General features: G+C 43.1%; 1 protein-coding gene across 1 annotated transcript; it reads right to left on the bottom strand.

Annotated features, from left to right (window-relative positions):
• Positions 1-4,327: 4,327 nt before the first annotated feature.
• On the bottom strand, positions 4,328-5,269 carry LOC115458234 (olfactory receptor 5B21-like). The gene has a single exon (XM_030188094.1). The coding sequence runs from the start codon at positions 5,267-5,269 to the stop codon at positions 4,328-4,330; it is 942 nt and encodes a 313-aa protein (XP_030043954.1).
• Positions 5,270-13,578: the final 8,309 nt, after the last annotated feature.

Below are 13,578 nucleotides of genomic sequence, written 5' to 3' on the forward strand. Positions count from 1 at the left end.
CTTTTCTTCATCTGGCAAACTCTGATTTTTCTTTTTATATTAGGATATTCAGCTTTAATGCAGGCTCATATTAATTCATCTAAAAAATGCAATACTCACGGTTCTCTTCGCAAACTCAACTGTGATAATAGTGTCAGTAACTCAGTACCTCTGTTCACCTCTGGTTAGGGAGGAAGGCGTCCTTCCTAAAACCTTCAAACACATGATCGGAAGGTGGATAAGGGAGATCAGGAATCCAAATCAGGAGACGTTGAGTCGCTGACTCTGGGCTCTAAGCCCTTCAAACGTGCTCCATCCTACCCCTGGTGTGTGACATCTCTGCAGATCTTCTCCATCAGTCATGATAAAATGCGCTTTACATTCCAGTGAAAAATTACATTTGCAGAAAAATCTTTCTATTCCTGGCTGGGAAGGTCTCAACTCCAAGGAAGCTCCTGAATAAGTCTAAATTATTTCTGATGAGAAGGTGCAACTCATGAAGGCATTAAAGTCATGTTACAAAATGACTGGGTTTTCTTTCTACTGGTTCTGCCTCCTCTCCACCACCATGAAACAGGTGGGGGGAGGGAGGGAGGGATCTCAGGGGCCTTAAATGTTTTAAAATGGGACATAGGGAGAGAACAGTGTTTTTTCCAACCTGGGGAATGAAAAAGTTACAATTTTTTTTCTGTTCTGTGTTTCCAGGAAAGTTTTACAAGTGATTGATCCATGGGGACAATAAATTTTTCGGTCTCTCATTCTGCTGCTGCTTTCCAGTTGCAGTAGGAGAATAATCTCTTTATTACAGAAGATTTGAGAAAATCTGATCTGTGCTTCAATTGCTCTGATCAATGGTCAGCAATCGGGAGGTGGTTGGGGGGTTATTATAACCATTTAAAAGTATCATACGTGAGCACAGAAGTTTGCAGAATTATCCACCTGAAGCACCGATTCACTCTGTTGTCACATCCTGTTGTAGGTTTGCTCTGTATTCTCAGATCTCCAAATCCTGGTTCTTTACAAACAGGTTTTCTGTCATCAAAATTAACTTTACAGATCGAAATAGTGAATGAATTACTTCACAGTTACAAGTAGCAGAGAACAGAAAGCAGCTACATGGAGGTGAATTTTCACAAGATGTCTCAAGTTTAGTTCATGAGATAACCAGAGGAATTTTCCCTTTTAACAAAATCCCTCCCCTCATCCTGCCCCAGCCAGAGAATAATTTAGCCTGGTGAAACGGAGTTCCAGCTGGATGTGTTCCTGGGGCAGGTTTTTCATCAGAGCAGCATTTTCGAACTTGAATCATCTCAAGTTCCACTAGTATTTTTAAAAAAAAGCATTTTCAGACATAAAGCTTCTTCCAAAATAGAAAAATCCAAAAAGTGTTTTCTTCTCAATACATCCAAATTGGTATGTTTGAAACCTATTCTGCAGACGTTTCTCTATGCCATTCATCTCAAGGAAGCATGTCGGGGCATTTCAGGGGCTGGCTTAGGCCGTTCCTAACACTTGGACATTTTATAGCCATAATGGAACAAAAATGTCTAGGGCAAAAATTCAATGTTTTGATCTAGACCTGTTTTCAGAACAAATATGGTACAAACTGGACTATAGGAGTAGCCTAGTGGTTAGTGTAGAGGACATTGATCCTGGGGAACTGGGTTTGAATCTCACTGCAGCTCCTTGCGACCTTGAGTAAGTCACTTAATCCTCCATTGCTCCAGGTACAAATAAGGACCTGTATATACTATGTAAACCGCTTCAATTGTGACCACAGAAAGGCAGTGTATCAAGTCCCATTAACAAGATTCCAGGCACAACGTCAAAGAGTAACAACATTCCAAGTAGAAGCCCAAAGAATAGCAAGATTCCGGAATCCCAAAGAGTAAGGAGTGGAGGAGTAGCCTAGTGGTTAGTGCAGTGGACTTTGATCCTGAGGAACTGGGTTCAATTCCCACTGCAGCTCCTTGTGACTCTGGGCAAGTCACTTAACCCTCCATTGCCCCAGGTACAAATAAGTACCTGTATATACGACGTAAACCATTTTGGGACTGTAACCACAGAAAGGCGGTATATCAAGTCCCAATCCCTTACTAAAAGGTGCCCAAAATGACCAACGGAGGGAATCAGGTATGACCCCCCTCCCTCCCTCCCCCAGTGGTCACTGACCCCTTTCCCACTCTCCCAAAGATGTGAAGAAAACTAGTACTCGCCAGCCTCATATGTTCTGCTCAGGTCCATTAGAGCAGCATGCAGGTCCCTGGAGTAGAGTAATGTAGTGCTGGGTGCAGTGCACTGCAGACAGGTAGACCCAGGCCCATACGTCCCCCTACCTATTACACTTGTCATAGAAATGTGAGACCTCTAAAAACTCATCAGAAACCCACTAAACCCACATATGGGTGCCCCCTATTGTAATGTGTCTACAGTTAGAGTAGTGGGTTTTTTTGGAGGGGGGGGGGCTCAGCAGACAAGATAAGGGAGCAAAGGTGAGATGTGTACCTGGGAGCATTTATATAAAGTCCACAGCAGTGGACCCCAGGATGCGCCATTGCTGTCCTGGGATGTCTGAGGGACCAGTCTGCGAAAATGTTGCCCCTCCCACATCCCAATGGCTTGATTTTCTGTTTTTCACTTGTATATTTTTTTTAATGGTCTAAAAAGATAAACACAGAGCAGAAAAACCTTACTACAAATGGTATTTTCAGAAAAAATAAAGATAGATGTTTTGCCTTTTTCGAAAATGGGTATATTTGCTATTCGGATTCTGGATGTTTTGATCGAAACGTCCAAAGTCAGAGTTAGACATCTTATCGAAAATGTCCCTCTATGTGCAGCATAAACATCCATTTTAGAAAAGTAAACGTCTACAATATCATCAGGTCAAAATGGACACAGAAATATATCTGTGTAGCATATAAACATTTATGTTCCGAGAATAGCAAAACAAGCATTTATGTGTCTGAACATAAACATTTATGTTTCTGAAATAACTAAGATAAATGTTCATTTTTCCTGAAGTTAACAGAGAGTCCAGAATCCCTTGCTTTTTCAGCGGGGACATCAAGCACTCGGAGATTAACAGAACAACCTCCCCTAATGTCTGTAGTGGAGCACTTTTCGGAAACTTAGATGTTCCCAATAGCAGCACAAATGGTCATTGGGCTGGAAGGGCTTCCCTACGGGCAAAGGCTGAAAACCTTAAGCAATCGATGCCTAGATTACCCCTTATTAGGAGAGCTTCTTTTCATTTTCGTCTCATGTGGAGGAGTAGCCTAAGGGTCACAGCAGTGGACCACCAACTAGGGACGCCTGTTTCAAATCCTGCTGCTGTTGCTCATTTTGATCATGGGACAAGTCACTAAACCTTCCATTGCCTCAAGTAAAAACTTAGGACCCCTTCGCGTACACTAAATGCTAAGAAGCCCAAAGGTATCAAATGGGCATCTTAGCATTTAACTCCATTAGCACACGTTAAGCGTTAGTAAGAGAGTCCCTTAAACTGTGAGCCCTCCAAGGACAGGGAAATACCTAGTATCCCCGAATATAACTCACCTTAAGCTACTGCTTAAGCTACTACTGAAAAAGGTGTGAGCGAAATCCAACTAATTAAAACTTAATAGACACTCGAGTGTTCCCAATACACAGGAAAAACCAAAAGGCCGGAATCTCCCCATCAGGAAAAAAAACTGAATTTAAAACAAAGATCCCTTCAGGCCCTCTCCCAAACACCCGGCCCCTTTCTCCATTCAGGGGCAGTATCAGCTGGCTCTTGGAACATCAATGCCAGATTCCTAAATATTCCAAGATATTGCCTGACCTCTGTCAGCACTATGTGGACAGATAACCGTGTGGGGTGAGAGGCAGGCTATCCAGGGGGATCAGGAGTTGAGGGTAGAAAAAGGGCTGGGAGGGTCTTTAGCTGCTTACATAAGTACATAAGTATTGCCATACTGGGAAAGACCAAAGGTCCATCAAGCCCAGCATCCTGTTTCCAACAGTGGCCAATCCAGATCACAAATACCTGGCAAGATCCCAAAATACAAAACATTTTATATTGCTTATCCCAGAAATAGTGGATTTTCCCAAGTCCATTTAATAACGATGTATGGACTTTTCCTTTAGGAAGCCATCCAAACCTTTTTTAAACTCCGCTAAGCTTAAGGGTTTTCTGTTTATTGAAAAAAATGCATGTATTTTTCAATTTAAAACATTTAATTTAATTGAAGTTAAACATTTTTTTATTTTCAGAACAAAAGGAATCAAAGCAGGTAATGTGTTTCTAGATTTCCTATTTTGCTTTTATTAAAGGAATGTCCCTTTATACAGCTCATCTTTCCATCAGCTACCTTCCGATAACTTTCCTCAGTGCGTTTTTCACATCCTTGTTCCTCAGGCTGTAAATCAGGGGGTTCAGCATGGGGGTGACCGTCGTGTAGACCACAGACAGAATTTTCCCCTGCTGCAGGGAATAAGTGGAGTTGGGCCTCAGGTACACACAGAAAATTGACAAATAGAACACAGAGATGACGGTGAGATGGGAGGAGCAGGTGGAGAAGGCTTTGCGCTTCCCCTCCGCAGAGCGGATCCTCAGGATGGCTGAGATGATGAAGGTGTAGGATGTAAGCGTCACCAGAGAGGCAGGCACTGAGGTTAATGCGGCTGCGATGAATAACACTGTTTCAGCGCTGGCTGTGTCAGTACAGGAAAGCTTTAGCAGTGGCATGAGTTCACAAAAGATATGATTAATCTCGTTAGAAGCACAGAATGACAGGCAGATGACGGAAACCATGATTGTCACAGAAGTTAGGAAGCCACCGGTCCAGGAAGCGGCTGCCAGCAAGACGTAAACTTTCTGATTCATGATGAGCAGATAGTGCAGGGGGTGGCAGACGGCCACATAACGATCATAAGCCATGGCAGTGAGGAGGAAGCATTCGGTGCAAGCAAACCCCATGAAGAAAAACAGCTGCATAATGCACCCAGAGTAGGAAATGGTCTTCTCCCCTGCAAGGAAAATCACCAGCAGTTTCGGCACGATGTTGGAGGTGCAGCAGATGTCTGTGAATGACAGGTGACTGAGAAAGAAGTACATGGGGGTGTGCAGACGGGGGTCGATGCAGGTCGCTATCACAATTGCCAGGTTCCCCAGCAGGGTAATCAGGTAGATAAGCAGGAAGATCAGAAACAGTGGAACCTGCAAATCCGGATTATCCGAAAGTCCCAGAATGATGAATTCTGTCACAGCTGTTATGTTTTCTACATCTCCAGGATCCTTCGTTCTCATTCTGAAGGTAATAATGCAAAACTAGACGTGGTGTATGTTAAATACAGGTGTCACTGGAGTTGCTGCTATACGTGGCCAGCAGTGAAAGTCGCTGATCTGCATTTCATTAAACTCGTTGGCTGTTCACTGCATTGGGAAGAGATTGTCCATACTAAGGGTTAGATTACCAAAAGTCTCATCCTAGTCTGTGCTGCAGGGAAACGATCTGAAAATTGAGGCTAAATCCTGAAATAAATTGAAACCCAATCATGTGATTAGAGACGATGCCTTGAATGGGGACAATTTTCAAATAGGCTGATTTTATGGCTTATTTAGCTTATTATACCACCATGTCATGAATACACAACCATACAATTTACAACGCAGTACAGTCTCGATTATCTGGCCTTCAATGATCCAACCATCCAGCATATCCAACGGACCCACCTGGTGACGACATCGCGTTGCCGTTAAGAAGTGTGCTAGTTCTTTTCCTGTTTTCCGGCTTCACACGCTGCTGGTTAGAGGTCATAAACAATATTTTTAAGACAGATACCCTATGCCTGTTCTTCATGCATTAAGTTTGTTTTCAGAACATTTTTTAAGGGATTATCTGACCAACGAGCTGGTCCCGTTTATGTCAAATAATCGAGACTGTACTAAAAATGATAAAGATAAATGGGAACTCCATTGCAAACTGAAGTTAAAAGGATATTAAAAACAAAAAGGCATAAAAAACCATTCCAGCAGATCGTCATGACACCCGCCAAAAGGTGCATTGGGAGTATCTTTAGTTTGGGAAATCGGGAGCCTGGACTCCCAAAGTTAAACTGGCTTCCCTAAATTTAGGAGCCTAAAGAGTGGGTGACTATGGGGGACAAGTTTGGAGAAGGGAAAGGAAAAGGATGGGATTTGATATATTGCCTTTCTCTGGTTACAATCAAAGCAGTTACAGGTACTTATTTTGTACCAGGGCAGCGGAGAGTTAAGTGACTTGCCCAGAGTCACAAGGACCTGCAATGGGAATTGAACCCCCCTGGGTCACCGGCTGCTCCACTGACCATTAGGCTCCCCATAATTGAGGTGCTTAGCATTGCTTTTCAGCACATAGAGGGGGGGGGGGTAAATTCATAACGAGGTCCCTCGTTCAAGGCAGCCAAACAGCATCTCTCCAGCCGATTTGATAAAGAAATGTAGTTGCCTACTTTTATTTACATAATTGTGGTATAAAGTGGCCCAAAATACACCTTAATTTAAGCACAATCACTTACCTCTGTCCTAACGACTGCAGCTATGTATTACAAGTATGCAGATAAGATAATATTTTATAATCAATGCACATACATGCGTGTTCTGCCCACACTGTCCCCAGACTCTGCCCCTGTGCTCACCACAATGAAAGTATGACCTTTGCTTGGAAACCCCACAAAGAGTCACATCCAGTGTAGAAGTAAAGGTGAACTCCTGGAGGTTTCATTTCTATCAAAGATGTAGTGTTTTTATTGATTGTGAACTTTCTATCGCACCCCAAATCCCCTCTCTTGTGAGGAAATCATTTTTTAATTTAAGGAGCTTCACCCCCTCAGGTCATCTGGAGACATATGTGCTTTACAATTCATGCCCTTGTTTTGAATAGACTTTGATTACTGGAACTTTTGTCTTGCAGATGTTCCCTCAGTTAATTTGCATTGACTCCAACCTCTTTGGAAAACCCACTGTTAAATTTTTATACAGTGCTAAAAGTTCTTGACCTTGTTACAGCTCTCCTGGAGGAACAGCTAAAATCCTGTTTCTGGCGCTTTTCACACTCCAGCCGCTAACACCCCCCTCTGCCCCCCCCCCCCCCCCCCCCCCCCCCCCGGGTTTTCAGCACTATTTAAACGGTCAGGAACGTCTGCTGACAGGTTAAATAGTGTTTTAGCACCTAACCAGCAATATTCAGCATGAGATGACCAGTTATCTCCTGCTGAATGTCCAAAGTTACTAGTTACCACTAACCAACTATCGCATGACATAGCCGGTTAGGCGCATAACTAGCAGCTTATCTTTGACTGCTAAAAAGTTAACATTTAGCACTGAATACTGGCATAACTGGTGAACTTTTTAGTGGTTAAAAATGGATATTCAATGCCACTCACCAGAAACAGCACAGAATATCCAGGTTTAACACCGGCGGCACTGCCCACCGCTGGTTAAATATCGGGCCATATGAATCCAATTTATGTAGACTCTCTTCCCATTCCCTACACCCCTGCGCATGCCTTTAAATCTTCTCAATGTAACTTCCTCTCTGTTCATCCTTTTAGGGTGCTAGGGTTTGATTTCTTATGCCAGGCTGCCGTTCTTGGACAGATCCTTTGCTCTGAAATTCCTTACGTGAAGGGCACTCTTCCACTACTTTCAAACCCGGTCTTAAAAACTGGTTATTTGAATTCTCTTCCTCTGCTCATTGATTAGTCCTTCTGGCCTGTGCTGTTACTGGACTGTGGGTTTCCTCTGCGCTGAAGCTACCTTTTAACACTGGGGCAAAATGACCAAATTTTGTAAATCAGCAATAATGGTCTTGCTCTAATTTTTCTACTAATGTTCAGCCATTAGTGCATCAGCCCTTAACTGCACCTTTTTTTCTAGGCAGTAAGGGGTCATGCATGAATGAGTTACCACATGGCAATGCCCATGTGCTAACCCATTAGCACTGAACACGCCCACTCTCCGCCCCCAAAAATGCCCCCAGCGTAAAATTATTTTTTGCCCATGGGTAGAGTTACCATATGGCTCCAGAAAGCAATGGAAGTAAAACCCGGACTGACTCAATCTGTCCTCGCTTTTTTGGAGCCGTATGGTAACCCTACGCATGGGGAAGCGTGTGTATGTGCCAAAACCACCGCAGGATGTCTCAGCATGACCTTCGGTAGGCGTTCTTAACCTGCGGTAAGCATGCATTAGAATAATAACCCTTTAGTGACTTTGAACCACAAAACAAAGGATAAATGACCCCATTATAAGCCCCAAGTAAAGAGAGGTTTAAATAGAAATCCAACTGTTTCATTTGAGGAGTCATCCTTCCTCCCTAGTGTTGTCTCCTGTTTTCGTTTCTGTTATGTTCTGTTTTTGTTTGTTATGATCTGAGCTATGATGTGTTTATGTTTCCTACACCACCTTTTGCACTGCAAAGTAAATCAATTTATGTGCATAACCTCCCCTTTATATGCCCAAATGACCAAAATGCAGCTGTTTTCACACTAAAGAGGGAGACATCGCCTTCTGAAATGATCCCTGTAGGCACCTGACTTCACAGGTGAGGAATGATGGGCCTACAGCTCCGTGAGTGGTCTGTGGTCTCCAGGAGATTACTACTACTACTACTTATCATTTCTAAAGCGATACTAGACGTACACAGCGCTGTACACTTGAACATGAAGCGACAGTCCCTGCTCGACAGAGCTTACAATCTAATTAGGACAGACAAACAGGACAAACAAGAGATAAGGGAATATTAAAGAGAGGGTGATAAAATAAGGGACCTGAACAAGTGTCACCCTTCAAATCTGTACCCACAGACTCGGATATTAATAGGAAAGACATCAGCTCTGTCACTTTTTTAAATGTTTTTATTTCTTAGATTATATAATGAATTCCAAGATAAATCTCATAACAGAAAAAGGCAGATCTATATATTAAAAGACATAGTTGTATAGTTAAATTATACAATTAAACCATACAGTTAAAGAAAAACACAGGAAAATATTCCTAAGAAATCCGCCATTCCAGTCCTCGATGCTAAAGAGAGGACAAGGTAATGATACAAGGCAACTTGTTTTAACAGGGAAAAGAGAAGGGTATATTCCATCATATATTAGTTCACGGAGTCGACATGGACAAGGCGAGAGAAGGACGAGTGACCGTAGCAGGTGATTTAGAATCCGAAAAGGATTTCAAGTGGTCTGGATCAAAAAAAGACATATTTAACAGAATTAAGCTTGACAACACGCTGCATCCGTCACCTTCTTTGGGAACCAGGACAAGCTGCTCAGGGAGGAATTTCCTGACTCCTGAAAAAGTTCATAACCCAGGTATTCATTTCCATTTCACACTGTTAATATCTAAGCTGGCTAGCAAGCGATTCCCATAAATCCTGCTGTATTTCTGTGATCATTCTTTTGTGTGTTCTTAGTCTAATGTGTCTTTGATATTTATATCTTGCGACTATCTAACACATGACTTTGCCCATGGGAAGAAAGTGTCAGGGATTAGAGAATTATTCGTTTGCCCCAGTGACTCTCTCACACATTCTTGAGTGACAGAGCCAGGGATTAGAACTGAGGATGTGAGAGAATCATTAAAGCAAAGGTCACACACAGTCAGTGACAGAGCTGGGGATTAGAACTGAGGCTGTGTGAGAGAATTGTTAAAGCAAAGATCACACACAGAGCGTTAGAGACAGAGCCGGGGATTTGAACTGAAGGTTTGTGAGAGAGTCAGTGAATCAAAGGTCACACACTCAAGAAAGTTAGTGACAGAGCCGGGGATTTGAACTGAAGGTTTGTAAGAGAGTCAGTGAAGCAAAGGTCACACACTCAAGAGAGTCAGTGACAGAGCCGGGGATTTGAACTGAAGGTTATTTTATTTTTATTTGTTACATTTGTATTCCACATTTTCCCACCTATTTGCAAGCTCAATGTGGCTGAAGCAAAAGTCACACACAGAGAGTCAGTGACAGAGCCGGGGATTAGAATTGAGGATGAGTAAGAGAATCACTGAAGCAAAGGTCACACACAGAAAGTCAGAGCCAGGGATTAGAACTGAGTCACAGGGAGATAAAGAAACTCCATGTTGATTCTTATTTCACACCAGAGAGTACACAATAACAGTGATGTGATATATTACGTGACGAGATTCATACTCACTTTTATTGGTCTCCAAAGAGGCTCAATCCTACCCCTTACACCCTCCTCCAAGTACAGCACATCCCTGCAGATCCTTCCTATAAGAGTTGGCTGATTCAGTCATGATAAATGCATTTTACATTCCCTGTGAAAAATATGTTTGTAGGAAAAAGGACACCAGGTATCCTGGCTATTCCTGGTTCACTGGTGGAAGTTTCGGAATAAAGCTCTTAGTTGTACCTGTTGAGAGAAACTCAGCTCGCCAGGAGTGCTGGGTTTTCTCCTTACCTGTGATGCAGTGTCGCCACCTCTCCTCCACTGTGGATCCAGCAGATGGTGTCCGGAGCCCCTTAAAATCTTGAAGAATTGGCCGTGTGGGAAATTAAAAAGGCTGCCGCACCATTAGGTGAAAGGTTTGGCTCTGTGCTTGAGGTGCCTGAATGAGATTAATTGTGATTTGACTCTAGGGACAACAAGGTTAGGGATTTCACTCTGCTCCGTTTCCAGATGTGATAGAGGAACCAGCAGTTCGTTAGAGGCAACTGATCCCTGATGTGTCTCCGCACTTTGAGAACTGTGGGTGGTTCCGGACTCCCCGTTTCCAAAAGGATAGAGCAGTACCAGAAAAGGGTAACAGAAATGATAAAGAGAGAAGGAACAGGTTAGGGCTCTTCAGCTTGCAAAAAAAAGAGGCTTGGGAAGGTTATAAAGTCATGAGAAAGGTCAATGGTTAAGTAGGAAAAACTTCTTTAAAAATATGTTTGTAGGAAAAGGACACCAGTTACCCATAGGGAACGTGTTGTTTAAACCCAAAATATGGAAGTCTAGATGAATGATTTTAAAAGGCTGCTCCCATGCACTTTCCCCAACCCCCTGTCCCCTTCTATGCCTGGCCACACCCCTCCCTCCTTTTCATGGACGCCATCAGCTTTGCTTAACTCGTAACCAGTGTCTGTTTTCTAGCAAAAAAGGTGCCGGTACTCAAATGCCAGATCACCCTTCAGGGATGGGGTGATCACTGAGGGACCCACCCCACAATAGCCAGACCCCCTGCAACCAGTCACAGAACCTATGAAAATGCAGAATTGGTATGTAGAGCCTGAGCTCTTGCAGTAGAACTTGGGGACTATGAGTCAATTTTAGCAGACAATGAAAAAGGTGCCGGTACTCAGTACCCCCCAAGTACCCCCTCAAAAAAAGCCCTGCTCGTAACGTTCATTTTGTGCTTGTGTTTTATAGTCAGTAACAGATTGCAGCATTGTGAATTGCGTCACTTTACATGTCCCCTTACAAAGGCATATGTGCCAAAACACGGCCTGGATTGGGATTTTTTTGGACAACTGCATCAGAGATTGTATAAAGAACATTTCCACTGTTTCTAAGGAATATGATGACTTTTTTCATCTTGGACTTTGTCTACGTATCTTCCACTTTTTTGGGTTTTTTTGGTTTTGGACTCGCATCCCTCCCAAGCTTAAGCCTGTAAGTTCCCTACTGAACCCAGATCCCCCATCCCACCCCAGGCACTTACCAGAGTCTATCGGTGGTGGTTCAGAGGGGAGCAAAGTGATCCCCATTGTTTGTTCTGCACCCAGATTCAGAATAGCACCTATGAGCTCTAGCAGTAGTGTCATATAACTACCACTAGAGGTCACAAGCACCATTTGAAAGCTAAGGACAGAGCAGGAGGTGTTAGGGGTGTGATTGCATTGATTTGGTGTTGGTTCCGAGTGGTGGCACTGTCAGCCTTTGCACCTTTCCCTTCAAGCTGTCTCAGCCAACACGAAATCTTTCAGATCTACATGCTTATTCCCCTTGTACAATGAAGACACATCTGCATTTTCAGCCTGCCTTAAACTATGCCCTCTTCATGCCAAAATCACCTGGAATCTCCACTTGTAAATGCCAGCTTTCCAAAATCACCAATTGCACATGGAGATGCTTCTTTTAAAAAAACACACACACCTTTTTGTCTCTGTTATTGCCCTTGGTTTACATCATTACATTACTATCATTCTTTCCCATTACTCTTAGCACCTATCCATCCTTCTCTCTCCTGGTACAAAATAAGTATCTGTATATACTATGTAAACCGCTTTGAACGTAGTTGCAAAAACCTCAGAAAGTCAGTATATCAAGTCCCGTTTCCCTTTCCCCCTTTCCATCACCGCCTGTCCCTCAGTTCTGTCTCCCTACCATGTCATTATCAATATTCTCTTCCCCTCTTTCCCCCACACACCTCATCCATCCACACCATATTTTGTGGCCTCCCCCATGTTATCCACATAAGTCGTCTCTCATCTCAGCCCAAGCACTTTCTCTCCCTCCAGCCCATCTCCAGGTATGTCTTCTGCTATAGCCACCTCTCCCTTCCTACACAGGGAGGGGAGTTGCCCAGGAGCCATAACTGCCACTCATTCTCTGGAGCCCATGCAGGAAGCATCGTGGTAGATCTTATTCTGTACTGTGAAATTAGGGTACAAAAATACCACAGCACGCTGTAATCAGTAAGCATGCAAGTTACTGACAAATTAAAATTGCAGCTGTAATCTACAGTGCATTGCTAAATGTCACATTTCTTGTCAGTGCCTGATCACTGATTGCCTCAGACACTGACAGGAAGGGTGATATTAAAAAAAACACACAAGCACGATACGGCATTTTGTATTCCCACACAAACACACACAAAATACAGTGGGTCACTAAGAGGTTGGATATTACTCCACTCTTAGTTTAATGGAAATGATTCCTAACCAAAAAGATCAGATCACATCTTCAGTGGTGACTTCATAATGTCTCTTTATTCGTAAAAGTAAATGGAGTGAGGGAGTCCTGTGCCCGGCTGTTCCCTGTGTCATGATGAATGAGGTTTTTGCAACTACATTCAAAGCGGTTTACATATATTTAGGTACTTATTTTGTACCAGGGGCAATGGAGGGTTAAGTGACTTGCCCAGAGTCACAAGGAGCTGCAGTGGGAATACCCTCAGTACCGTAGAGGCATTCGCCAAGTCTGGTAAAGAAACAAATACAGGTGGTATTGTGGTTGAGTAAGGAACATATGTTTCAGTTAAAATGGGGATCAAGGAGAGGAAAGATCATGTAGTGTCCATTACAAGCTTTGGTTATGTTGTGTTGCAGAGTGCAGGCATTTATGTTGGGTTGGTGGGGTATGCCTTTTTGAACAGGTAGGTCTTTAATGATTTCCTGAAGTTTAGGTGGTCATAGGTTGTCTTCACAACTTTTGGCAGTGCATTCTAGAATTGTGTGCTTGTATAGGAGAAGCTGGACGCATAGGTTTTTCCCCTATGTAGCTTGCTGTGTTTTAAAACTGGGATCTGCTTTATGGGTTTTTTTTATACCACCCTTCAGTGGACAATATCAAAGTGAACTGTTACCATAAAGTCAAACTCCATCTAGAGAAACAAAGGGTCTCGCGCTCTGA

This window comes from Microcaecilia unicolor, chromosome 14 (genome assembly GCF_901765095.1).
Source record: "Microcaecilia unicolor chromosome 14, aMicUni1.1, whole genome shotgun sequence".
NCBI lineage: Eukaryota > Metazoa > Chordata > Amphibia > Gymnophiona > Siphonopidae > Microcaecilia > Microcaecilia unicolor.

Bases quoted from the DNA above. Each gene is read 5' to 3' on its own strand.
- LOC115458234 (XM_030188094.1), bottom strand. From the start codon at position 5,269: ATGAGAACGAAGGATCCTGGAGATGTAGAAAACATAACAGCTGTGACA.